Below are 27,746 nucleotides of genomic sequence, written 5' to 3' on the forward strand. Positions count from 1 at the left end.
AATAACGGAGTGGGTTCTCCGGGGTTAAAAAAAAAAGTGAGTTGATGTATTTTTTCCGAGGCTGACGGAAAATTCGTGCAATGTGCGCTCGCTGAAAGGTGCGCATCGACATGATGGAAATGATGATGATGATTGTCCAGCTCTGCCAAACACATTACAGCAGCTCATCATGTTATGGGCGAGAAACGGTGTGTAGACTGTTACAAGGTCAATTAGGCCCACTGTGATGTCACAATTCAGCAAAATTCATAAGGACTTGCTCACCAACACATTTTCAAAAATAGGTAGATTACGAAAGATTTACTTGGTGTAATTTCACACTGACTGGGGTGGGCGGGCACTCCAAAAACACAAATATTTGTCTACAAAAAAATTAATATTAAAGTCCATTTTTCGTTATGTTTCAATGTTCAAGTTTGACTTGTTTTTAAAAAGAAAATCGACATTCTACAGCTTTTTTCCCCACTATGTTTGTCAAAAACGGCTCGTTAGTTTTCGCCATGAGTCGCTCCATTCCTTATGTGGAAATGTGTTTGACAGACTCTCGTCCATCTGGAACCCTCAAATAGCTCCGGAGACGACAACGAGGCATGGCAGGAAACAAGAGAAATTGGAGAGGAATGCGTGTTTTCAAATTGATTTGTACTGGATGAGGCGCACATGGTGGCGTTGTGCTTGGCACGTGTGCGTATTTGAATCTCCTTTGGAACATCTGTGTGGGACAAGTTTGCATCCAAAACTTTCATTGAAAATGTAAACCTGTCCGCTGGTGTGAATGTGAGTTTGAATACTTGTTTATACATTATGTCCCCTGTGAAGAGCTGTACGATTTTGAAAAATAGTCGAATTGTGTGTCCCCACCTCCCATTCAATATTTCAATTGTGATTTAATATATGGTCATCTTTCCATGCATTTTTTTTAACAGACACAAATTATTTTTATGACAATAAAAAATATCAAATTCATTATAATGGTACATAAATGCTTTGGTCTTATATAATGAACTAGGTATTCGTATGAAAGATGTTTGGTTTATTCTAGGGGTGTCAAAATTAGTGCATCCATTTTGAGTTAATTTAAAGTTCCTTTAACGCTACTATTTTTTTAAACACACAATCAATGGCCGCCCCTTACTTGGAAAGCCTGTACAAGAGGAATTCAAGTCGCAACGCAGCAGACACGTCCAGGTCAATATTTAGCAGTAATAAATGGAATAATAATGCATATATTTGTGGAGACTGGGGTCAAGTTGTATTTTACAATTTTAAAGTTATGTTAAAGATTAGATAGGTCTTAATATGAAAAGAAAAATGCACTGAGCTGTCACCAATGTTTTACAAATGCAATTATGCCATCTAGTGGCAGAATTATGAACTCAACACAAATTAATATCACACTCGTTTACAATACAGCTCATCTTTTTAATTTGAACTCAATTTTATGAATTATTATGAAATTACTGTATCAATCACTAAAAGATGCAGCCATATTTATATTAATTTAACTTGTTCCACTTTTATGTTTACAAGAGTATGGAACTTAAAAAAAAAATTATTGCACATTTTATTGTATATTTAGAACAGATACAAAATTTTAGATTAATCGTGAGTTAACTATTGAAGTCATGCGATTAATTACGATTAAAAATTGTAATCACCTGACACCCCTAGTTTATTTATCTCCTTCAGGAATGGGCTACTTAAAATGCTGGAGGGGGCCACAATTTTTCATCAGTGATCCTGGGGGTTCACATGGGATCACACACTTCCTTTTTTTTTTCTTTTTCTTTCCAGTGTATAGGAGGAAAGTGCAAGAAGTCAATTTGGTCTTTTTTTTCTTCTTTTTTTTCACAAGAATCAACTCACTCAGCATTTTTAAATATTATTGAGGTATTATGTTTGTCGCGCTTTCCAAATCCACAAACATTATTATTAGGCCAACTAATGTTACAGTATTGGGCAGTATAAGACCCAGTGTAAACGCAAATAAGACATGTCTATTACAACTTAAAACTACAGTATATTCGCAGATACTTTTTTATCTCAATGTTATTCAGATTTTGATTTTTCCAAGTATTTGCGGAGTAATTTCCACAATTTCCCACCTGTTCGTCATGGGAAGGCATACTGAATATTTATCTCTATTTTTTTTATTATTATTTGGGGTTGTTTAATTCAAAATTAATTTTAATATGTTTTTGTTTTGTGGTAATTATTCAGGGAAGAAAAGTCATCAGTGTGAGACTGTAATCCAGTTTAATTGAAGATTTGAAATTGTCCATGTGTGTAAATGTGAGCGTGCGTGCTTGTTCATGTTCACTGGCTTGCAACCAGTCCGGGGTGTACCCCGTCCGTGTCTCTCGCCCAAAGTCACTCTAACAAAGCCAAGAGCTATAATGTATGATACATCATAATAGTTTAACACCTTATCGAATTACTCAGTCATGATTAATGAATATGAATGCAGTCGGAAGCTTGATTCACTTTCAGCAAATATTCATCTCAGTCTGTTTTCCTTTGTTGGGGAATCATATTACCAGATGAATGCAAATTGGATCAAAATGAGCTTTGATTATGCCAATTAACGCTGACTTAATGTAAGCTATTTCTGCTTGTAGCAGATGGAAAGGAGATAACGTGTTTTGCGAAATACATCATTCACCATCATTTCTGTATCGGTACGAGGGACAGACAGATAATCGGCCGGGCCAATTATCGGTGCCGGTATTCAGCATTTTGACGAATATCGGCATCGGCCTTTTTTGAAGAATCATGCGGCCGATAATATATCAATTTAAAAATGGAAAACTATTCATTTCAATTTTCAGTTAACGTTATAAGAGATGCTGCTGACCCTGGGAACTCTCTGGACCTTCTGTTTTTGTTTGAAATGATAACTAAGATGAGTCCAATTTTAATACTGAAAAACATTTTGAAATTTTGGAAAACTTTATTTACTGTACAAAACAATAGCAAGCTATTTACTTGTTTACGTTTTTATTTAACTTTCCAAGGCATGCTACTGCCCTTGGGAGATCCCTAAACTTTTTATTAGATTTTTTAAATATAAATGTCTATTGACTAAGATTTATTTATTTTTTTAACGCCAATATTTTTACGAATCCTAAAAGTTGCTCAATAAACATATGCTTAAAAATTCAACAAATTAAAGAGCTGGAGGTTGTATTTTTTTTTTTATGCCAATATTTTCCTTTTTAGTGAAAATTAATATCAGCTCCAAATATCAGTTATCGCCTTGACTATTAATAATCGGTATCGGTATCTGCCCTGAAATAACCGTATCAGTCTATCTCTAATCAATACTCATGCAGTTCCTTGAGAAAGTGTTTTCCCCTTTCTCAAACTATTTTTGCATAGTTCCCCTCCTCTAATGTTACGGTGATCAAACAAATACAAATATCAGAAGTGGTGTTCACTTTTGATATAAAATGCATTTTTTAAATGGTGATTTTATTTGTCAAGGGAGGGAAAAAATAAAAGCTACCTGGCTCTGTGTTGAAAAAGTATTGATCTCCCTCATAGTTAAATCATCAATTAACTATGGTTATTCACATTTTTGGGGAAAGTGGAGTCTACCATGATGACTGGGCAGAGCTAGGGTGTTGCAACAAAGCGAGCGGATATTCAATGTTGCTAATAACATTTACAATCTCCCAAACTGTTGCTGTTTTCTTGACTTGCAATTAATCTCACTACAGTACATTTGATGGTGTTTTTGAAGAGTTATGCATGAAGACTCTATTCTTTAAACCAGCCCACAAAGCATTTACATAACCAAGAGTCCTGTAATATTTGTTGAATTCATAATATTTGAGTTAATCAATTTTTTTTTATATCCTTTATAATTTCCCTCACAATATTAATAAAGAATCAGTATGTCTATCTATCTGGCTTATTTTCCCCAAAAATTGTTTAATTAAAATATTTCTGTTAAATAACAAGTCAATTAATTATGAATGATTAATACATAAATATTCATAACATTTTAAATATACATTTAGTTAATTATAATGATATGAATTTTAATTTAATGATTTTTTTAATGTTTTACATACACACACCACTTTTTTTTTAATTAATTAATTTACTTATTTTATCCTCATCGACAAATGACCTTGTACATTTTGGAAATCAAATGTGGTCCTTGAGTGCAAAAGTTTGCCCACAGTAAAAAAAAAAATGAAAGCATCAATAAGTGGAAATGCACTATAATCATAACAATTCCATCTGGAAAGCGACACCAACAAATTGGAAATGTATTTTGTGTGTGAGTCTGGAATTGCTGAATGTTCCTCTTCATTCCCAATCAGTTCTTTAAAACAAAACTTATGTCATCAATCTTTGCCACTTCGATGCAGAAGCAGGTACAATTTACTTGTGTGAAATAAATTACTAACTTTGTGCTCAACTAAACAGGCCCAGATTATACCATTTTACACCAAGTAAATTTATGAATAAATTATGACAAGCATCTATTTTTTTCCGTTCAATATCCTTTTTTGTGACCTTTTTGATTCGATTTTTATCATGTAAAACATGTTCCTTGGCTCATTCATGGTAAGAAAATACGGGTTTATATTATATTATAAGTATATATTTTTATTTTTATTTAGCTGAGTTTACTTCAGCCTATTCTATTACAGCATAGAAGCAATATGAGTGTCGAGAAGGAAGACTTATCTAATAAGTGCCGCTGTGATTACTTGCTATTAAGTCACCTTGTGTTATATCATACCATTGAAGTGTCTGCGTCTCTGCGAACTTTAATACTTCCGCGCATGCGCAGTCGGCATGACGCGGCCTTGTATAAGCGTTTATACAACAGAATCCCGGGCGTTTCATTCACTACCGCTTGCTCGCTGCTGATTGGCCACCGTTAGTTCTCCACGTGAAACCGGTGACGTGCTTATATAAAAAGAGTGACAGTGGTGCTGGCCAATCATAGAACCGAGCTGCTCCCGCCGGAACGCCTCTTTACCCGGAAGAATGGCGCCACTTGGCTGGAAGCGCAAGACTGACAGCCGCAGAAGCCAATTAGAACAAGGAAGGAGGAGTCGCTGCGAATGAGGTCACTACTTCAGCCGGAGCTCCACTACGCAGTGCGAGTACAATTCTGACCGAGTGAGCAACTGTGTCACGGGCAGCGAAGAATTGATATCTCCATGCCTGCTTTTCCAGTTGGATTCAAGATTTCAGTTGAGCGTGCACGCTAGGACCAGGGTTGTTTGTTGTTTACGGTACGTAGAGCTCTTTATACTCACTATCCACACTCTCCTATAAAGGTGACAGTTGTCTAAATTGCATAACTGTGTCAGTGGACTACTGGATCAGCTGGCTGGGCTTTCACATGAGAACGTTAACTTCATAAGTGTCGCTTATATCAACGATGTGTTCATTCGAGAAACAATGAATTTAAGTTAAATAGAGTAGGAGGCACACACACACACACACACACACACACACACACACACACACACACACACACACACACACACACACACACACAAAAAGAAAGAAAGAAAAAGAGCTCGTGCTTAAAAAAAAAAGGTCCGACACAACACCTTACATAAATAGCGCAGCGCAGCACATGACCGTTGGAGTTTGTCATGCAGCAGCGATTAATGAAGAATGCTCGGAATGCATACTCCTATGCTTAAAAGAAATATACTAGTAGTTACAGTCAACTATTTCAGTGTACTTGACACCGAGTCCATGCTAGACGAGCAACTCCAGGTGTGCTTTTTCACCCAAAACTATTAGTTTGGGTACATTTCTACATTTTTGTACAATGTTGGGGCTGCTTTAGCGCCATCTGAACGGGCTGTATTGAATCTTTGCTTTGTATAACATAATCTTAAGGCATTGTGAAGCTAACTGTGCTGTTTGGTGTCAGAAAGCTTAGTTGGCGCTTTGTTCTGCGGCTGCTTTGCCCCATCTGGTATCTTAAACTGTGCATGATAAGATGAAATCCGAAACGGGCTGTCTTGGCTATGTTCTGAGGCTGCTTTGATGCATTGAATATATTTAGAATCGATTAATCTATCGATTATTCAATCCATTAATCAGATTAATTTTAATGTTGCATTAAAGTGTATTACAAAAGCATTTCCCCCTGATTACTGTTTATTAACCAGTTATCTGTGGTTATTCCGTACTTCGTATTCATATAGCGATCACTGATTTAAAAAAAAGAAGAAAAAAAAAAGAAGTGGGGTGGGGGATGGACGTTGTACTGTTACCAGTTGGGTCATTGTTTTCCAAATAAAAAATAGATGTTTGCAAATGTCTTATTTTGATTAAATAAAAAATATAATCAGCCTTCTTTCATGAAGGACTACATAAATCAGAGAATTTAGACTATTTTCTATTACAGAATGGCGCCAAACGATGACTTGATTATTAAAATAGTTTTGATAATCGATTGCTGGTCGATTAATTTTGCACAGGGTCAAATCCCAAGACTTTCAAGGAATTCTGGAGTGAAATGTTCTTCTCAGTGTCTTGGTCTATTAACAATAATGGTGCAAAACTTGCAGCTAAAAACACCACCGCGAAGAAGGAGTTCGATTTGTCTGATGTTTAGTTCTGAGGAACCCTGGTCTATATAGTTAGATGTAAATTGTGGGAGAAATTTTACTGGAACACTCAGTTACTATTTTTAAGTGCTCTTCTTTTATGGCTTGAACAGATGGAATGGATAGAAATGCAAATACAGCTCTTGCTTTGGTTTAGCCCGACACCAAATGAGAGCAGACAGATGAAGTATGAGTGCTCTCTGAACACAAACGTTGTTCCTTGATAGAGTGCAAGTTTGCTTGTTGACATGACATCCTGGCCATGTTTCTGCGTATTGACCCACTTGACTCGTTAGCGGTGGACTACGACAAGTCTCCGCCAAAGCAATAATCAACTGGAATAGACCCGAGTTCATGGAATCACTAAACTTCAGTAAAACTTAAGATAGAAGCAAAAATGGGTGGAAATTATTTGGTTGGTGTAACCACCCACGTTTTCCTCCCAAATGTATTTTAGATGCTAAAATTATGAAACGTGTTCATTCCTGTTACCAAAGAATCCACCGTGTGGTTACAGAGCAGACATTTCATTTTCTTTTGCATTTGTCATATTTGCTGCTCGCTGCATCCTCAGTCTGAAGTGGTGACTGAAGGCCACGAAACAACAACAACAACACGCCGCCGCAACCTAACGTGGCATTCAAGTAAACGTTTGTTTGTGTCTCACGTGATAGATGATCCTTTTGAAAGGGTCAGAGGGCTCAGTTGGAGCTTCTCTTTTCAAAGGCTACACAGCTTGAACCTGCTCACCTTTTCACTGTAGATAAATAAATAAAAAAGCACCTGCAGAGTGTTTATCGAGGTCAGAAGATGAACTCTGCCATGTGTTGAGCGTTTCATGTCTATGTCTAGAAAATAGATTTTTGTCTTTGAAATCTCTGCATGGGTGAGCTTGCTTGTTTGTTGGAGCATTTCACAGTTCCATCATTAGCATTCGAACGCACAGGTGTCAAAATCAAATCCCTCGGGCCAGTTTTCCCTTGACTTCTGTTCAGAACTCGTTCTCCGTCATAAAACCGATAATGATCATTTTGGGAAGGCAAGTAAGTTATATGATACATATGGTGATTTATTAGGGCTGCTCAAGCTTAGGGGTGGGCACATATTTATACTCGGGGGTGGGGGGGGCACGTTGGAGTTTTAGAAGGGATAGATGGGCCTAAACTAAATGTGAAATGTGAAAAAAGTATATGAAATTGACTACATTTGGACCAGGGTTATTATAGTTTGGGAATTTTCATTTTTGTTCGTTTTTATTTTGTTTTTTAAATTTAGTTAGCTTTAATTAGTTTTCAGTGTAGTTCTGTTAGTTTTAGTTAAAAAAACATCTTAGTTTTAGTTGGTTCCAGAAATATTTTTCGTTTTGTCTTTTATGTGTATTATTTGTGCGCAATATAATAAAGACCGTGGTAAAATGAAAAAAGTCATGCATTTCTTACCTAGTTGCGTTTCGGCTGAGTCGAATGAAAAAGCAGGCGAGCCAAAACACGCAAAATTGACGCCTCGGAGCGACGTCATCTGAAGGTGCTTTTCTATTGGCTGCTGTTAGATGACATCACAAACAATTTTAATCCGGTTAATTAATCACATTTAAAATCATCCCCAAAGGCTCATGCATTAAATTAATAAAAGACTAAAACGAAGGACATTTTTGCTATAGTTATAGTTAGTTTGAACAAAAACTAAAATAACCTTGAATTGGACAGGCCGTGTTTCCGCCCGACAGCAACAATATGTGAAGAGATTGAAGATGTATAAGTCTGATTTTATTTCCATTCTTCTCTTAACAGATCAGTCCCATTCCATTCCTTCCGCAAGTTTACTGACGATGGGGTGATTGCGCTCCGCCTACCCAAATACACCACCAACGATAAGAAAATCAGCTCATCCTCCTGATGTCAGAAGATTCGGACACCAAGCGCTACTGCTTTTCCGTACTGGAGGACAAAGATGGCGCTCCGAACTGCCGAGCGTCCGCATCGTGCGGCTCCATGCCGATGGGGGCCTCCGGCTGCAGCTCCATGGCGCAGCTGCAGCGGATGAGCGGCTACGGCCAAGGCGGGCCCGAGCTGGGCCTGCCGTCGGAGGGCAGCGACAGCAGCGGCCAGGACCCTCGTCCCGCCGGGCCGCGCAAACTTCGCAAGAGTTCTCGTTCCCTGTCGCTACTGGAGGAGGACGTGGAGATGAAGAGCAGCGGGTCCAGCGGCAGCGGGACGGAGTCGCACGGCAACGAGAGCCGCGGCCATGAGAGCAACGGCCGCGAGTCGGTGGGCAGCTCTAACAGTAACAGCAAAGATTCCGCTTTGTTGGAGTCTTCTGGGAGCAACAAGAGGTGAGTGAGCGTGTCTTCAATCTCGTAATATTTGCAAATCTGCTATTTGTACCTGGATGATACACTGCACACAAAAAAGGAGAAAAATAAATAATTCAATGAAAAATTAAGACAATTTAGAACCTTTTTAATTCATGTTTACAATTATTGAATTCGAATTCTGAAAATATTTTCATCTCATCCTCCCTGAGGTCAATGTTTGTGTAACATGTAAGTGATTATAACACATGTTACTTTCATTGATAAACTAAATCATTTAAGCAGCATTTTATTTTGAATTTAATATGTATTTTTTATAATGTCCTTGATATTTAAGAAGAATTGGTGCTCCTTAATTCGTCAATATTGCATTTAAGTGAATCGGGGGAAAAAAAATCGAAAAGTCGAAATGACCTCCTCCAAATAAGTGGGGTTTCTAATTTTCTGTGCCGCCCTAAGTAAAATAATTGCAACATGGCTAATAGATACAAGAGAAGCTTTAGCTGTGATGGATACATGGCTACTAGCATACCCAGACCGTAACCCTAATGAGATCTCTGGTAGGTGAGGAGATTTTTAAGAAAGTCTTCTATGTTAACATGTAATTTTATGAGCAAATGTGTTGGCATTGGTTCCACAAGAGTCATTTACAATCTATTTGGGCCATTTTCAAATGCTGTGCGTAATAATAATTTTGTATTTAGAGTACTTAAGCAAAGTTGTAGTGTTTCATTTTCGAAAACCAAATCAGCATATTGTCACATTTTCTGCCACAAACCCCATACGTTCAAATGTGTCAAATATGACCAATTTCATATTTTTCCCACAAATCAATACTAAAGGTCTTCTGTTATTGTAACCAATTTCATGTGTTGAAAATAGCTTGAACAAATTTCGGACATAAACTGTCAGAGAAGTGTTGTGAAACGCTGCCTCTTCCTCACTCCGCAGGAGCCGTGCAGAATGATGTCACCTCGAGATAAAATAAAAAATTAAATATTGAGTGAAGTGGCTGAAGATGCATTTCAGTAGTTCTGTTTGACTAAATGTCAATTATGTAATTCGTCATTGCGGAACGAAGCGCGCCAGCTACGAGGGTCAATTTGCATGTAGATTATAATTTATTGCACTTTTTAGGCAGTTCATCTTCTTTCTTTTTTTTTATTGCAGCACTCACTCACTATTAAAGCCCTATTTTCTTACCCAGCGCAAGTCTAGCACAACTATGCGCATATTTTGCTAGGCTAGCAATATATGAAGTCAAATTAGATCATTTCGCGCGTCACACTAATATTCTTCGACACAGCGGTTGAAAGTCACCAATTTAGAACATGAACACAAAGTGAGTGTGTGTAACAAAGTAGCCCATGTAACTAAAAGCAAAACTGAATGGTGTGCTATTTTCCACAACTACAGGGTCATTCAAGCAGAATTAAACTCTCAAGTCGGTGATGATGCAATGCAGGCCAATTAGCCTCCGGTAAAAGCTTAGTACATGTTGGGCCTGTCGCACTCCGCGTAACTGCATTTAAAAGCCCTCCTATGCTCAAAGGTTGCTAATTGTGGCATTGCGGCGCTATTCTTAACCGGATTAGCCTGCTATTTAGGTTCACCTGTGTTGTGATCAGTCAGCATCTCAGAGTCCATTCTGGCTTGAGCAGGTCCTTGTTAGGCTTGTGGGTTAAGTGTTTATAAACCACTTAGTCATAAAGTCCATTTTCCTTCTCTGTCCCCCCTCAGCTCAAACTCCCACAGTACATCTCCCCCCAGTAGTTCAAATGCCTTCAGTTTGCTCAGCTCCGAGCAGGACAACCCTTCCACCAGTGGTTGCAGGTACGTAAACCCGAAGGCCGTAAACTCAAATTGGGCTTTTTCTTTATTTTTTATATATGCATATATGCATATATGACTAAACACAAATGCGCTTGTGCCACTTGCAGTAGTCAAGAATCGGCTAGAGCCAAGACTCAAAAGGAGGTTCTGAAGATCCTGAAAGAGCTGAAGCACTACCTGCCTGCCGAGAAGAGGCATGGCAGCAAGTCCACCACGTTGAACACACTCAAGTACGCCCTGCGCTGCGTCAAGCAGGTGGAAGGTAATGGGCCACGCACTTCCTCTGAGACTTTTTTTTTTTTTATAGATATTTTCAGACAAAATGTAAAAATAACCGCACATTTTTTAAATCAAATCCGATTCTCTGGTTCAAATTATTATTTTTGTTTTTGTTTTGTTTTTTATGTCAAAATAATTTTCTTGTCTGCGAGACTTGAATAGTTACATTTGTTTTCAGCTAATGAGGAGTATTACCAGCTGCTGATGACAAATGACAGTCAACCTTCTGGCCTGGACGTATCGTCGTATACCATCGACGAGATAGACAGCATTACATCTGAATACACCCTCAAAAACAATGTAAGTCGTCAATTATCGTCCAAATACGAAAAAAAGAAGAGAAAATGAAGAAGCCGTTCTAACTGCTAAGCCTTAGCAGTTAGCATAGCAGCTAAGCTAGCATCAAATGTGTATTGACAAAAGTCCGCATGACGTCGTCGCTGTGCTCTATTAACAGGACATTTTCGCGGTGGCCGTGTCACTCATCACGGGAAAGATCGTGTACATTTCCGACCAGGCCGCCTCCATCCTCAACTGCAAAAGGGAAGTGTTCAACAACAGCAAGTTTGTGGAGTTCCTGATCCCGCAGGATGTCAGCATGTTCTACAGCTTCACCACGCCGTACCGCTTGCCATCCTGGAGCATGTGCACTGGGGCCGGTAAGAGCTATTGTTTGTTGAAGTTATCGTCAATGAGGGGGGATTAGAAATGTCGTAAAAAAAAAAAAAATTACAAAGCAGAAGAAACAAAACAAAAGGATGAAGACATTTTAATGTCGAAACTGCAATAAAATCATTTTCTCTTGTGGAGGTCGTTACCTACTTCCTCAGCAAAAGTGATGTCATCTTTAGTCGACAGAAAGTGGAAAATGTGTTTTTAAAATGTTATTCTGAAGTTATCAAATTAATTCTGGACAAAATATGAACTTTTTACTGCTGAAAATGGCAATTTCAAAATAAGCATGAATTTTAGTTGACTATTTTCTTTACTTCATCTACATGCTCTGACCCATCTCCCTGTTTTAAAAGTTTGTCCGCCCTTGCTCTTAAGAAATTGGAAGTGAATCAACATCTTGATGACCTACACTTTAGTGGAAAAAGAAACACCCACTCCCCATTCATCACCGCTTGTTTTTCCTAACCACCAACAGCCAAACTCTCACATTTTAATTAAGTCATTGCAACCAGAGGTAGAGCTATGAATTAATTTATGGAATTCATGAAAATCCGAGCACCTGCCCCCGACCGGGGGAGCAAAAGCAAGCGAAGTTGTGCCCTATCGTTTTACCTCTGAATTAAAACATGCTCCTTTTCCCATTTCAGAGTCATCGCTGCCTGACTGCATGCAGGAGAAGTCCTTTTTCTGCCGCATCAGGTGGGTGGGCGCCGGCTCTGCGTTCTCGCTAGCGGACCATCTGCTGCTTGTGATTTTTTAGTCATGTCTTTGTTCCATTTCCGGATGTGTTTTTTTAACTGACGTTGTGACATCATATGCGCATCACTGCTAATGAGATGCTCTGTTATGCATAATAACATTTGCGTGCCAAGGCCATCATTTTGTCAGTTAAGTGGGCTCCACATATACCCAACGTTTCCGAAACCAAATACATGATTATTATATAACCGATTGTTATGTGTGTACCCCGCTATGCTGGCCAGATGAACATGGCACATTTAATGGTCTTTGCTCATATTGGTTCTTCTTCCACATTTTTTTCAACTTGTTGGTCCAGTGGAGGAAAGGGGTGTAAAGGCGACCTGCAGTACTATCCCTTCCGAATGACTCCGTACCTGATGAAGGTCCAAGTTGCAGCACATGCTGAGGACCAGTTTTGCTGCCTCCTCCTGGCTGAGAGGGTTCACTCGGGTTATGACGGTAAGGACGTCCACATATGTCAATTCTAGGGATGTCAAAATTTATAAAAAGTTCCTTTTACGCCACAAATTTGATGATTAATGAGTAGTAAAGAGTATGAAAACTTTAAAATATTTGATTGGACATTTAGAACAGATATAAAATTTGTGATTTATCGTAAGTTAACAATAGAAGTCATGTGCCTAATTACGATTAAAAATAATAATAATAATAATAAAAAAATCGCCTACCCCTAGTAAGTACGTCTTTGCTTTAGGTCCGTGACTCATTTCGAAGGCAGACTATTTGACATGGCAATACTGAAATCTGATTGGACAAAAATCTAACATCCAAGACACTGGAAGCAGTGCAGCCTAGAGAAACTACAAAATGAATATTTGAAATAAGTTAATACAATTTCATTGAACTAATATTAGAATTGTTTATATAGGTTAGTGCTTCCACGTCTATGTTTTACTGCACAGTAACCTTAACCCTGTTTTCATTTTTGACAGCACCCCGGATTCCGACAGATAAGCGCGTTTTCACCACGACGCATTCTCCAAGTTGCGTGTTCCAGGATGTGGATGAACGGTGAGCCAGACATTCATGACAATTTTCAATCATAGTTCTGAGTCACTGGGTCACAACTGGAAACGGTGTGAATTTTCTTCCTACTTTTGATTAGAGGTTGCCGTGTTCTATTTAGGCATCCATCCGTTTTGTATGGTCCATTTTGTCATTAGGGTAGCAGGTGATTTTTGGGCAAGCGAAGAGGGTAAACCCTGGATTGGTCGCCAGTCAACATAGGGCATATTTGGCAAACAAACATTTACTGTACATTCATGCCATCTCATCATGTTAGCGCATTTATTGCTTCTTCCGGTGTCATAAATGTACTTTTTGTGTGTATTTCAGAGTGGTTCCTCTCCTGGGTTACCTACCCCAGGATCTGATCGGTACACAGGTTCTCCTCCACTTGCATCCTAATGACAGACACATCATGCTGGCCATTCACAGAAAGAGTGAGTACTTGGCATAGCAACAGTAATAATATTAGACTTCTCACTTTGGACTAATTGTACAAATATTACTGTAACATAATTACACTATATGTCACTTACCACAAGCAACATCTTCATTTTTTTATCAATCTCTCAACAATTATTATTTTTTTAAACCTGTAATGTGACGTTCCCCTCCCCACATCCAGTCCTCCAGTACGCAGGGCAACCGTTCGACCACTCGTCGATCCGATTCTGCGCACGCAACGGAGAATACGTCATCCTGGACACCAGCTGGTCCAGTTTTGTCAACCCCTGGAGTCGCAAGGTCTCCTTTGTCATCGGGAGACACAGAGTGCGAACGTGAGTTTTTGCCTTTTGAATATTAGACAAAATGGTTCTTTTATTTCCTTACATAGTGCTCATACTGAGCATGCGTAAAACAAATTTATTATTTTCCCATAGCTTTGCTAATGTTACTAACAAAAAATTAACTAATGATAACGACTGGCATAAGTTCATTTTACATACAGTAAGTGTTTTTTCCAGATTCGACAGCTAATTTTTTTTAACACTAGAAGCAAGTGTTTTTTAGACAAGACAGAACACGTTCACCCCAAAACATTCTTGGGGGATAAAAGTAAAAAGTCACCAGAGAAATTGATCTTCTAGTAAAGTACAGATAGCTGAAAAAAATCGACTTAAGTATAATAAAAAAAAGTATTTGTATTTTACTTCCTTCCCTCCACTACTCAAATATATCACTAAGTGGTACTCTGGTTACTAAACCTTTTAATTTGTTGGACCCCAGGGGCCCCGTCAACGAGGATGTATTCATGGCCCCGCTCTCTGCTGGCGCCGAATCAAAGGCCATGGACTCGGACATCCAGGAGGTCACTGAGCAGATCCACAGACTCCTCCTGCAGGTGAGAACAAGGGAGAGGTTCCACAAGGCTTGCTGCTCAGTCAACTTGATTTTTGAATGTCAACATTGCCTGGGATCACAGTGGAAAAACAAGGGGGTGTTCCACAATTCTCGATTAGGGGTGTTCCGATCATGTGATCGGAAATTGGTGCCGATCATGTGATTTCCAGCTGATCAGGACAAAAAAATTATAATCAACTTGTCAAATGGTAACAGTGATAGCTTAATTTTTTGTTACGCAATGTTATGTTTTGTTGTTTGGATTAGTTACCCTAACCCTATGCATATACGTACACATTTATGTATATACAGTACGTGTCTGTATGTATATTTCCATATTTGAGGCAATTTGGATATTTATTTATTTTTCTTGACGTATTGCCAAGGTGTCAGATCGAGGCTCTGTACTGTATTGGCAGATACTTAAAACCAAATACTCTGACTCAGGTGCCACAAAAGTGTGATCAGGTTACCCCTAGTCTGGATACAGTAAATGCCCAATTTACAGTACTTGGTGTTCTTGTAGGAAAGCTAAATAAGGTTTATACAGGTGTTGTTGACATCCTGATGTGTATCTTCTGTTTCTCCTCCAGCCGGTTCATAACAGTGGCTCGAGTGGCTACAGGAGTCTGAACAGCACCGACCACCTCCTGGGCATGACCTCCTCTAGCGAGAGCCTCAACAACGGCAACAAATTCCATCAAGAGTACGATGAGGAGGAAGACGTGAGCAGCAAAGCCCGGCCGGTGAGTTTGTGTCCACTTTACACAGTGGACCCAACTGAAAATGTCAAATTGAATCGACAAAGGAGACTCTAACGTTTGTTTCCCATTTCTTTGGTAGCGAACCTTCCAGGAAATCTGCAAGGGAATCCATCTCCAGAAGCACCAGGAACAGTGCACGAAAATTAACAGCAGTAAGTTCAGAATTCCGTTCTGCTTTGATAGTGAACGCCATCCCGCCTTGCAGTCACCCCTTAAATCCGTCTCTTTAGTCGACTCTGCTCAAAAGAGCCCGGCAGTGGTACGGCCCAAGGATTTATCCGACCTCCTCGGCTGGAAGGAGAGCCCCACGCCGATGGAGGAGAGCAGGTCCTCTTCCCATGAGGAGATGCCGCTCAACGACCAGATGGTCTACTCCTACCAGCAGATCAGCTGTCTGGACAGTGTTGTCAGGTACAAACACAACTTTTGATAGACCCATATTGCTGCCAATAATATACACCGGTGCGTGTTGACGCCATGTCGGCCATTAAAAAAATAATAATAATAATAAAGTTGCCATCATTTTGTCCCTAATTATGATTATCAATCACCGCAGGTACTTGGAGAATTGCAATGTTCCCTTCGCTCTGAAGAGGAAATGCCAATCGTCCTGTAACACCACGTCCTCTGATGAGGACAAACACAAAGTGGGCACCACAATGCAGACTTCTCAAGGTATGTCCCACTGCATCACCTTCATAAAAGTTAGCCCTCTCATTGGAAAGTCATCTTTCAAAGGCTTTCTTACTCTTACCTTAAAAGCAAGGGTGTCCAAAGTCCGACCCGGGGGCCACTTGCGGTCCCGGCTGCATGTTTTGCCGCATAGTCGAATCATAAAATCCAACAGCCTGCATTAAAAGGTTACAAGAAAAGACTAAAACATTGAACGATAGCTCACTATTTGTTTTAAATTAAAAATAAGAATGTAGTGATGTTATAAAAAAAATCACACCATCGTTTTTATTTAATATAGTATGTAACTTCGACTGCTACAAGAGCACAGAATTTTTTTAAACATGAAATTAAAAACTGAATGTGACAAAATAACGTTTTATTTAAAGAATGTTTTGAGGTGACTATGTTAATTTCAGATTCAAATTATTAAAAAAAAAAATACGTTTTTCATACCATTTTGTATTTAAAAGATTACTTTGCTACACATTTTTTGTGGTCATTTTGATAATTTCTTGACTGCCTCGCTCACGCTATCACCAGCACGGTGATTTCTATTAACAGAAAGCAGCGCTGCTTTGGAGTGGACGCGCCTGCTTCTGGCATCTGTGGTTGAGTTGAATGTATTGCGCATGGGTGGAACTTCCGCCTTTATCACATGCGTGGGCAGCTATTTTGAAATGATTATACCAACATTAGAGACACTACAATTCAATAAATAACATACACGCTATGCTATATAGATAATATTTTCTGATGAAAATCAAATAATTGGCGTCATCATTTGTGATTGGATGATTGAGAATATGGAGGCGGAACTTCAGCCTGCAAATGCAACATATTTCCGTTTTCCGCCTTGGAGCGATAAATCTATTATTTAGCTTACAGCAATTTATCATGCACGTTGCCAATGATGGCTACGCAGTGCGAGAGCAAAAGCACAATCCGCTAGTGAGTCCATCCCAAGACCGTTTCCAGATATTGCTCTTTTTTTCAATTAAAATTATTACAATTCAATATTGGAGGCTTTTTGCTTTTTCAACTAATACATCAAAAGTAAGATTTAGTTTGCTGGATGGATTGTTTTCTAAGTTGACCGACAGCATCTTGAATTGGTTATAACATGCCCCACCTCTTCCCCCATTCCTTCCATATTTGATCCTCAGTGGCAAAAGTTTGGACATCCCTGCTTAAAATCTTCTTCTTTCTCAGACTCTCCAGAACGGCAGTCCCATGTCAGCATCTTTTTTTTTTTGTTCTCTGTTCTCTTTGGCAGAACCGGCCTTGTTGAAGGATCAGTCCGGTCTCTCCACTTTGGACGACACAGATAAAAAGTCCAGTGACGCGGCCAGAGCGGTAGTGGGCACCTCGCTGCCCCTACCTTTACCTAACAAACCCGAAAGTGTGGTGTCCATCACCAGCCAGTGTAGCTACAGTAGCACCATAGTGCATGTTGGGGACAAGAAACCTCAGCAAGAATCAGGTACAGTGTCGTGAAAAGGATCCATTTCCTGGCGGTTTTCCTCTTTTGATGCATATTTCCTCTCGTATTACGTTGTCAGTATTATATTTAGTAATAACTTATGTTATCATTATTTTTATTTATTATTAAATTGATTACACATTTAAAAAAATATATAAACAATAATTAGATTAGTTTAAAAAAAATATATTACATAATTATTAATTACTATTTATGTAATTTTCCAATTTTTGTTTTATTGCAATACAGTGGCGCCTTGAGTTGAATTTGTTACCTGACCTCTTTGTAGCTCACACTAGTCGTATCTCAAATCATCTTTCCCCATTTAAATGAATTGAAACGCCATTAACTGTTACAGCCTCCCAAAAAACACAACAATATTGGACTTTATAAAAACATACAGTAATGACACAATTAAATAGAATATAAAGTTTTTGTCACCTTTTGTTTTTTTTACTTCAAAATTGTGCCTTGGCCACCTGAGTACAGAAAACGGTCACTGATCCTTAGTAACCCACAGTAATATTAGTCTTTCTTTGCAGAGGATAAAGAATATATGGCTATGACTATTGTTCCCCGTCTACCTTTGTTAAAGGGTTTTATTACAGACACCCATATATAGTCTTTGCATTATTTAAAAAATTAAAACATGTGTTGTTTTCATTTTTAATTTGACAGTAAGTGTGAGTGGCAATAAACGTTTTTTTTTTTAAGAAAAAAATAATTGTTAATTTTTCTGATAAACTGTTGCTTGTTCACTGCAACCAAAATCAGTGAAGCGACACAGGTCACTCTTACCTCATGGTACCACTGTAATGGTTGTTAAAATAATAAGCATCATCGTCTTTGTAAATATGTCATTTTCGATGCGGCTCTTGTCAAAGGAATATGCAATAAAAGGAGAAAATCGAGGAAATGATCTTTTTTCACAGCACTGTAAATACATCTGCGTTTTATGTATGTAATTGTTTACTGCACATTTGCACCTTGATGATGTGATCAAAACCAAGGAGTAAGGGTAATGAGACAAAAGGTTCTTAAATACGAAATGATGTCATGCAGAAATTCTGATCACAGGATCAACGTGATGCATTTGTGCTTCCTACCGAGTTCTCTGTCTCTCTGAGTGTGTGCATGTGAACAAGTTCAGTTGTGGATAAGTTTGTGTCCAAAGTTCTTTCCACTGTCTTCCACTCTATTCTCACTGTGTATATGAACTCAATCAGCTCAATTCATATCATATGTGGACTCATTAGAGTTCTTGGTCCTCTGTCATCCATACAGAGATCACAGAGGATGTGTCAGGGGCGGGTGAGGCGGCAGAATGCAGCCACAACCCGGCACAGGCGGCGCCGTCTCGGGCCGTTTCGCCCCGGGGCCAAGAACAGGAGTCGTACAGGAAACTGGGTTTGACCAAGCAGGTTTTGGCAGCCCACACGCAGAAGGAAGAGCAGGCCTTCCTGTTTCGCTTCAAGGAACTTCGCCGGCTCACCGACCTCAAAGCCGACTGTTCGCAGTACCTGGAACGTCACAGGGAAAAGAACACAGACGGTAAAAAAAAAGATATTTTTTTTTAAGTCAAACATTACACATAATGATAAACAGGCTGATTTATGACCATTTATAGTCAAAGTCAGCACATTTAAAAAAATATTATCCAGAGTGATTATCTTGTGGTTTGAGGTGTATTGAGTGTTTTCTTTCGTTCTGGCATATTTACGATGATAACCTCTGCATTAAACGCATGCATAACTCATTCACTGCTAGCTCAGTTCAAATTGATTTTTGACGTCTATGGCCGTCACCGGCACTGAATGAGTCAAAAGGAGTTGTGATCGGAAATGGTGAACAGGTTTAACATTTAAGATTGTTGGCCCTGCCCGTTTTCCGAGCAGTTTGGGTGGGAATATCACTCTTGCCATACCCCACAACAGAGGATAATCACACAGGTTTGTAAATATTGAACAGGTTTAACATCTACGATTATTGACCCGCAAGGATTTGTGATCATAAATATTGAACAAGTTTAACATCTACGATTATTGACCCTACCATTTTTGGAAGAGCTCAGGGTAGAAAAATTACTCTTAAAACACCTCACACCACACAGGGTGCTGTGATCATATTCGGCCCGATACGCCAGCGTTATTATTGGTTGTTCCATACCAAAATATGTTCCCTACTTGAATGCATTGCTAATTTCCTTCCTCACAGTGGCACCAGCTTCCCAGCCTGGGAAGCAAAGCGGCCCAGGGTCCAATCCCAACGCAGCACGGCGCGGCACCCGTAACAAAAAGACCAAAACCAAGCGAGCCAAGCAGACCGAGTCCTCGGACAGCACCGCGTCTTATCCGAGACACCACCAGCAGCGAGGTCCCTTCCTGAACCAAGGCCTTAACCCCACATCCTGGTCCGTTTCGGACGCATCGCAGACAATGTTTCCTGTAGCGTACCCTGGCTTCCCCCTCCAGGATTTCCCCAGAGACACTTCTGTAGTTCCCTGTGTGAACGGCCCTTTACAAGGCTTTGGTGACAATCTAGGGGCTCCTCCTTGCCCACCAGGGGTCCCTCATTCCCCCTACACAGCACCAATGGTGGCCCCCATCATGGCTCTTGTGCTGCCTAACTACCTTTACCCACCCTTGGGTCCCGGACCTCCACAGCCATTGTATCTTCCAGGGACTGACGGTTTCCCCATCCAGGCCCAACCTTACACCCAACTCACCTTTCCAGGACAAGCGACCATAATGACTCCAACCCTGTTAAGCCCCCAGAGCCCTTTTACCCCTCAAGTGGGCTACGTGACGCCCTCATTCTACTTCCCCCCGACGACTTCGGAAGCTCCCAAGGCCCCGGCGGAGGGCCAGTCTCGCGCCTCCACGCCACAGTCTGCTTCGCCGCCGCTCTTCCAGTCCCGCTGCAGTTCTCCTCTGAACCTGCTGGAGTTGGAGCTCTCCGGGGACCGGCAGGACGGCATGGCGTTGCCCTCCGCGGGACAATGCGGCAACGCGGCCGAACGGGAGAAAGGAGCGGTCGGGGGCCAAGCCAAAGAGCTGAATAAGGTAGGCAAGCAACGGAACTTTTTCCCTCTCCCAATACAGTGAACCCCGCTTCATCGCGCAGGGGGGGTGGGGGTGTATCCAGACCCATCAATGGGGGAAATCCGCGAGTTTTACCTCTCACATGAAAAAAAACCACACTTTTTAACCACATTTTGATACGAGTGTAAGGAAAACTTCAATTGGAAAAATTGATCTATTATTGGACAGATGATATAGCGGGGAGCACTGTACCCACTCTCTGTCTATATGTGCCATCCTGCAAGTCACCATTATTGGGCCTGCTGAGCCTGTGCAAAACTCATCAGCTCTGACTAAAATGAATGTCAAATTGATTCCTCCCAAGAATTTCGCATGTACCTCCTATACCGTGTGTAAAAGCCAAATTTGGTCCCGAGCTCCATATGGGTGTTAACACGTGCTGTATTATGCCTTACACCCTTTAGCCATCTCTCAGTCTCCTTGGTCCACCTGGACCGTTGTATTACGAGGGCTCGATCCATGTCTGTGAGCGTTTGTCTTGGGATAAAGGCATATTCTCTTCTAGGCTGAGGGCTTGCAGCAGCGAGGTAGGCTGACCGTCCGAAAACCTTTCCATCCTTGTCCAATCCCATTCCTACTCAATTCCATTATGTCCGTTCAAGGTGTAACTATATCGCTCTTCCCATCTCACTCCAACTTTTGTCGACTGGTGTGCATATTTAAACCTCATGAAGGAAATTCATGGGATGTTGTATTGCTATTAAGACGAATAGCATCAGCAGCAGTTGTGCTGTTGGTAAAATGGTCAGGCAATGTTTATTTAGAAATGTCATCACGGTGAGGAATGACCTTTTTATGCTTGTATATCTTTCAGACAAGTTATTTTACGATGTTGGTATTATAGTCTATGACATGAATGTGTTTGTCTTTGACGCTCACTACGAGCTAATTTAATTGCAAAAATCTAGCATTTTTTTGGGTGGTGTTACTTGAGACTCTGGAGAAGACTGCAAATGAATAATGCGTGTGCCACCACTAGCCATTTGAACCGTAGTAGGGGTGGTTAAAGTATGGTCCTTTTTTATTTTATTTTACTTTTTTCCCTTTTTTTTCCACCTAGTATTAACATTTAGTCCTGTGGTATTTGATGCATTGTTTCGCGTGTCTTTTCACGGTATCTGTTTCGGACAAATACCAGGCCTTTTTTCAAGGTGGCTGCTTTATGATCAGGAACTAGAAATTAGAAGAATAGAAAATTTCCATTAATTTCAGACAATTTTAATGAGAAATTCTATATTACTGTGTATATATAGGTCTTTCTTTAAAATGATCTGTCATTGTTTTGGGGGCTATAGGGGACTTTATTTATGTAAAGCACTGGTGATATTAGTACTTGGTATCGGTGAATGCTGATATTGGCCTAAAAAAAAAAGGTGCTATCGAACATCCATAATAGTTGATGATTTTAATAATAATATACCCCAATTATTGATTTTTTTAAAATAGTTTATTGTACATAAAACTGTAAGTCAAAGTAAGTAAGTATTGTAAGTCAAATCAAGATCAGTAAAATGAAGAACATTGAACAATTTGTTTGTTTTTTTTGTTAAATGATGGTTTGCTATAATTATTGCAAATTACAAGATATATTTTAATTGTATATTATGTGTGATACAGTATTTAATTTTTTTTTATTTAAATAATGTATTGATTTCTTTAAATAAAATATTTTATTATTATTATTATTATTATTATTGTATGTACTTTATATATTCTCATTTGTCAATGTGAAACCTCACTTGTGGGCACATCATTTTTACCCCCTTGATTGTTTCACACTTACTAGATGGACCGGCCCTTTGTGTGTGTATACAATGAAAAAGTCAGTCAATAATTGTATCCCAAAAAAACACACACTAAAAGCAGCAACCAATGTTTTTCCATTGACTTATATTTTGAGGATGCAGCACTGAGATGTCAACACTGTCACTCAACATCCGTGCGTGTGTGTCTCTTGTCTCCCAGGCGAGCTCTCGCGGTGACGGCAACCACAGTGACAACAACTCATCCTCCAGCGACATGCTGGACATCATCCTGCAGGAGGATTCGTATTCGGGCACCGGCTCGGCCACCTCTAGTTCCATGCACTCTCGCTCCAACGGCTGCGGAACCTCAGCTAGCGGGACGTCCAACAGCGGGACGTCCAACAGCGGCGCTTCGGGCAGCGGGATCTCCGGAAGTGGGGCAGGTGGGTTAGGGCTTTAGCCCAAATGATCCCATTTCACTTCACTCATTCACTGCCTTTGGCGGCTCGAGACGTCAGGATCCATTTGAACTGGGCTGGCAGTGAGCGAGTTTTAATTGGTCACAAACGTATTCATTATTCACTACAAATCATGTATATTTATTCTATTGAAGTATTTGGTTATACGATGAATATTGGCCAACAACTGGACTGTTGTGTTGGGCCATCAGGTAGCAACAGCAGCAAATACTTTGGCAGCGTTGACTCGTCGCAAAAGAGCCAGAAGGTGAAAGGTCACTCGAGCGGCAGCGAGATGGAGCCGAGCGAGCGCTTCATCAATTACGTCCTCCAGGACCCCGTTTGGCTCCTCATGGCCAAGGCCGACGACAAAGTCATGATGACTTACCAGCTGCCCTCGCGGTGAGTCATCACTTGCAATTTGAAACCGTACTGCTACTTTGAAACAACTCATTTGACACGCCAATCCTATTTTGGAAACATAACTTTGGCTAAATCATTTGAAACCCTAACCCGATCTTGAAACCCTAAACTCAAACTCAGGGTTGAAATCCTTGCAGTCCTGAACCCTGGATAGAAACCTTAATTTGAAACCCTAATAATATCTCGGAATCTCAACTTTAAACCAAAATTTGAAAATTTAACCCTAGTTTGGAACCATAAACTTGTCTTGAAACCTTAATTTGAAAAAGTAACTCTAGTTTGAAATCTTAAAACCTTGATTTGTTAAGTTAACTTGGATTTGAAACCCTGGTTTAAACCCCCAATTTGAAAAGTTAACTTAAGTTTGAAATCCCTGACTTGAAAACTTAATTGTAGTTTGAATCTCTAACCCTGGCTTAAGACCTGAATTTGAAGTCCTAATTTGAAAGCTTGACTCTGATTTCTATCTTAAAACTGCAATTTGAAAATCTCAAACTGGCTTGGAGCCCTCATTTCAAACCCTAACCCTATTTTGAACCCCTAACATGATATTGAACCCCTAACCCCGTCTTGGAAAGCATGTGCAAGTAAGAATACGTGGTTATGTGGCACAAGCAGGCACATTTGCAAATTGCAATCATCACAATGAAACGTGAGCGTCTCTGCCCAAGACTTAACAATTCCCCCATTTCAGTATTGTTGCCTGCTGCCCCCTGGTGGCATTCAGCTTGCACTGCAATGACTCTCTCAGAGCACGTTCACTGCTGTTCAAACTTTGGCAGTTGAATGAGATGTGATTTGTATTTTGTCAACAGCGACATCCAGCAAGTTCTGGAGGAAGACCGCGGGAAGCTGAGGCTGATGCAGACAAGCCAGCCGAGCTTCACTGAGGAACAGAAGAAGGAGCTGGCGCAGGTGCACGCCTGGATGAAGAAGGGGGGACTGCCCAAAGCCCTGGATGTCAAGGTATGTGCTGCAAAAGTCAGACGGTCGCTGACGGCAATGTGAGATTTGGATGGATGGATGCTTCAGCCATGTCACAACAGCTATATTCACACATGCACACTAATATTAATCATAAAAGCAAAGTACAAAAATAATATCAATATTGAAGGATTAAAATAAATTTAAATGTCAATGATTAAGTTGTTGCACTTTGGTATGTGGTGACACATTTTGTTTAATTATGCTGATACTGTATTTGTTCATTTAAAAATATATTAAATACACTCATAGCACTCTATTAATAAAAATAACTGGAAAAAAATCTGTCTTTATAAAAAGCTGTAATAAATTTTATTAATAATCAAAAATAATGGTTAAACTAAAATGAATTTTACTAATAATCATATTCAACCCCATGAGGGATTTAAGGAAATATGATTAAAAACATGTATGGAATAAATACCCACACATACATACTATAGTATTTTTTTTTAAGTAATAATAAAAATGAAATTAAAAATATATGATTACATATTAAAAATTATTATAATAATATTTTTTAAATAATTTTGTATTATAAATAATAAAAATGTCTTCATGGGATTATAAAAAGATCAATTAATTTGACTAATAATATTTAACTTATTTTAAATAATATATGTCCATGTAATACTTTAAAAAAAAAAAAAGATAATTTTAAAAAGTCACTTCTTTGAATTATAAAACAAAAATTCATTAATGAAGGAAATAAAATACATTTAATGAAAGGCCACACGTGAACAGCATTGTATTAAATGAAAAGATTATAATCGTAATTTTAAAAAAATCCTCTCATTGGGCTACACAAACCCAATCATTCATTTGACTAACCAAGATTAAATAATATATTTAAAAATAAAATCACCCACATATATATCATATGTCAAAGCAAAAAAAAAAGAAGAAAGTCTTCACATGGTTGTACAAAACTCAAGAATAAATTTGACTAATAGCCAATAATTTATAAAAACAATATTTAAATTGTCCACATACATATATAATAATAGTGGATAAATATATGGTCTTTTTTATTTTTTTTAAATTAACATTATAAAAAGTGAGGGGGGGAAAAGGGAGAGCTATTATTGTCTTTTCCCCACATTTGGTGCTCAGCAACCAAACATTCTTCAGTTTTTTAATATTGTTTCACTTTTAAAGGTACCGTGTGTATTATTTAGTGCCATCTAGTGTTGAATTAATAGAATGCAACGATTTTTAAGCACGCGTACCTCAGACAGACCACACTTTGCAATTGCAAGCCTACTCCCAACTATTTGGATCGAGCGAGCAGGAGGTAGCGTGAGCGGCAAGCAAGAGTGGCTAGCAAAAACTCACTGGAGCGGTTAACAAGAGAAGCTAGTGGCAGGAAATCAGAGGGAAACAAGTGGTAGGAGCCCGAATCACGGGACTCAGTGGGGACCACCTGCAGGCCCCAGCTGTGGAAGGTAAGCGTCGGTCAACCCATCGGGTCCGACAGCTGCAAAGGCTAACTACATTTGCAAAGATCTTCTTCTTCTGGTATCCGCAACAGAAAGACGGCAGTGAAAGATGTCAGCCACCCGTAAGAAGCTATGTAAACTAATTAGCGATTACTAGACCTACGATTATATATATATTTTTAAATGTATGTTGATGTGAGAACATATTTTGTTGCACATTATTGAAATAATTGTTGTTGTTTTTTAAATTAATTATTAGTTCACTTCTAGATGGTACTAAAAAATACACACTGCCCCTTTTTTAATAGCAAAATTTCAGATACGATTGTGCACGTGTACCTAATGAAGTGGCCAGTATGCCCGTATGTGTCCTTCATCCAACATTTTGTCGTTGTCCAGGTGTGCTGGTGTTGCGACGGCGCCATCCACGCGCCGGCCATCGACGACCTGCCGGACTTGGAGCTGGTCGAGCAGGAGCCCGTGGTGGACGGGAGCTGTCAGAGGACCCCCAGAGAGGATCCCTCCTGTGGGGTCGACACCCCCGCGTGCTCGCAGACTCAAACAAGTAGTCGAACGACGTCAACACGCAGGAAGAATGCTCAAGACTTTCTAACGTGACAGACTGATTTGTTTTTAGTTTTTTTTTTGGGGGGGGGGGGGCATCATTCCAAGATAATAAGAGTCTACTTCTTGCTCTTTAGACTTCGGATGTGTTTTCATTATTTTTGTACGATGTGTATATATATATTTTTAACCCTCCTGTCATGTTGCAAGTCAAATTGGTTCGCTGTCAAAGAAACCATGACCTACTTTTATTTTCGTACCCAAAAATATATTTATTTATTTTTTTTTATTTTTTTTTTACATTTCAAATACATATTCAACTTGTGGAAGTATTTTACACATTCTTGAAATTCCAGTTTTTCCCACAATTCAACAATTTCCATGAAAAAAAAATCCCACTGAAACGAATGCGAAATATTACAAATTAATCCTAAATCTTCCACATTTCTCGTCTGATTGGTATCATTCCAACTTCATCAAAACATCTTCTCACATTCACAAAATAATTGACGCATTGTTCATTATTTTCACGTTTTTTCACAACCGAATCCCCAAATCAATCCGTCAATAAAATGCAAATATTTTACATATTTACGAGTATATTTAAATAAAACCCAAATATGTGTCTTGAGTAATTCAACTTGAAAACATACAAAATGATTTCACAATATATGTTGATTACACATATTAAGTTTCATGCCTAACATTTTTTTTTTTTTTTTTGTGGCTCAATTTGATCTGGGAACACGACAGGAGGCTTAAAGGGATCCGTGCTGGATGGAGATTTTATTTTTTATTATTGTCATCTGTTTTTCACAGCTTTATTTAAAAAAAACTAAAGTGCAGCTATTTATGTCTGCATCTGTCTAGCACTGAAGATGAGACACTGAAAGGGAGCTTCAGGAGGTTAAAAAATGTGCAGCAGAAAGTGATCACACACTCAAAAAATAATATTGTCAAAAAGTAACCCCATTTAGGTAAAAATAGACCCATCCACTATTCGGGTCGATTTGACACAACTTTCTGAATATCGGTCTGTTTTTGACCCAAATTAGGTCACGTTTGACTCAACCGTTTTTGGAGTGTGTGGTAGTTACTGACGTAAAAGTCACAGACTTCTGTGATTTGCTGTTACTTAACATTGCTTTTGCTGGCTCGTTGCGTAGATGAGGCCTTGGAATGCACAAGTGCACTTTTATGAGTGACGTCAGAGGAGAAAACGTAAGGACATTTTTTCTGTGCCCTATCGTTCTTTTCTGGTTTTGCACTCTGATTGTAAATAATGTGAAATAAAGACAGTGAACTGCTGAA

At 39.3% G+C, this 27,746-nt stretch overlaps 1 protein-coding gene across 4 annotated transcripts; it reads left to right on the forward strand.

Moving 5' to 3' along the window:
• Positions 1 to 5,110: 5,110 nt before the first annotated feature.
• On the forward strand, positions 5,111 to 27,746 carry per2 (period circadian clock 2). 4 transcript variants are annotated; one of them, XM_086078314.1, is made up of 24 exons: positions 5,111 to 5,258; positions 8,387 to 8,928; positions 10,648 to 10,740; positions 10,848 to 11,002; positions 11,198 to 11,319; positions 11,477 to 11,678; positions 12,342 to 12,393; positions 12,752 to 12,894; positions 13,389 to 13,467; positions 13,792 to 13,898; positions 14,087 to 14,240; positions 14,689 to 14,803; positions 15,396 to 15,548; positions 15,646 to 15,718; positions 15,797 to 15,977; positions 16,123 to 16,241; positions 17,515 to 17,721; positions 19,006 to 19,272; positions 19,936 to 20,783; positions 21,227 to 21,349; positions 22,788 to 23,010; positions 23,238 to 23,427; positions 24,264 to 24,414; positions 26,271 to 27,746. In XM_086078314.1, exons 2-24 carry the CDS (start codon positions 8,492 to 8,494, stop codon positions 26,487 to 26,489), a joined length of 4,413 nt encoding a protein of 1,470 aa, XP_085934440.1. In that variant the 5' UTR covers positions 5,111 to 5,258; positions 8,387 to 8,491; the 3' UTR covers positions 26,490 to 27,746. The 4 variants fall into 4 exon arrangements, with proteins under 4 accessions (XP_085934440.1, XP_085934433.1, XP_085934448.1 ...); XM_086078307.1 differs by having other exon boundaries at positions 15,646 to 15,977; XM_086078322.1 differs by lacking the exon at positions 21,227 to 21,349 and having other exon boundaries at positions 15,646 to 15,977.

Source organism: Leptonotus elevatus, chromosome 1 (assembly GCF_054856555.1).
Source record: "Leptonotus elevatus isolate MCC_2025b chromosome 1, RoL_Lele_1.0, whole genome shotgun sequence".
Lineage (NCBI taxonomy): Eukaryota > Metazoa > Chordata > Actinopteri > Syngnathiformes > Syngnathidae > Leptonotus > Leptonotus elevatus.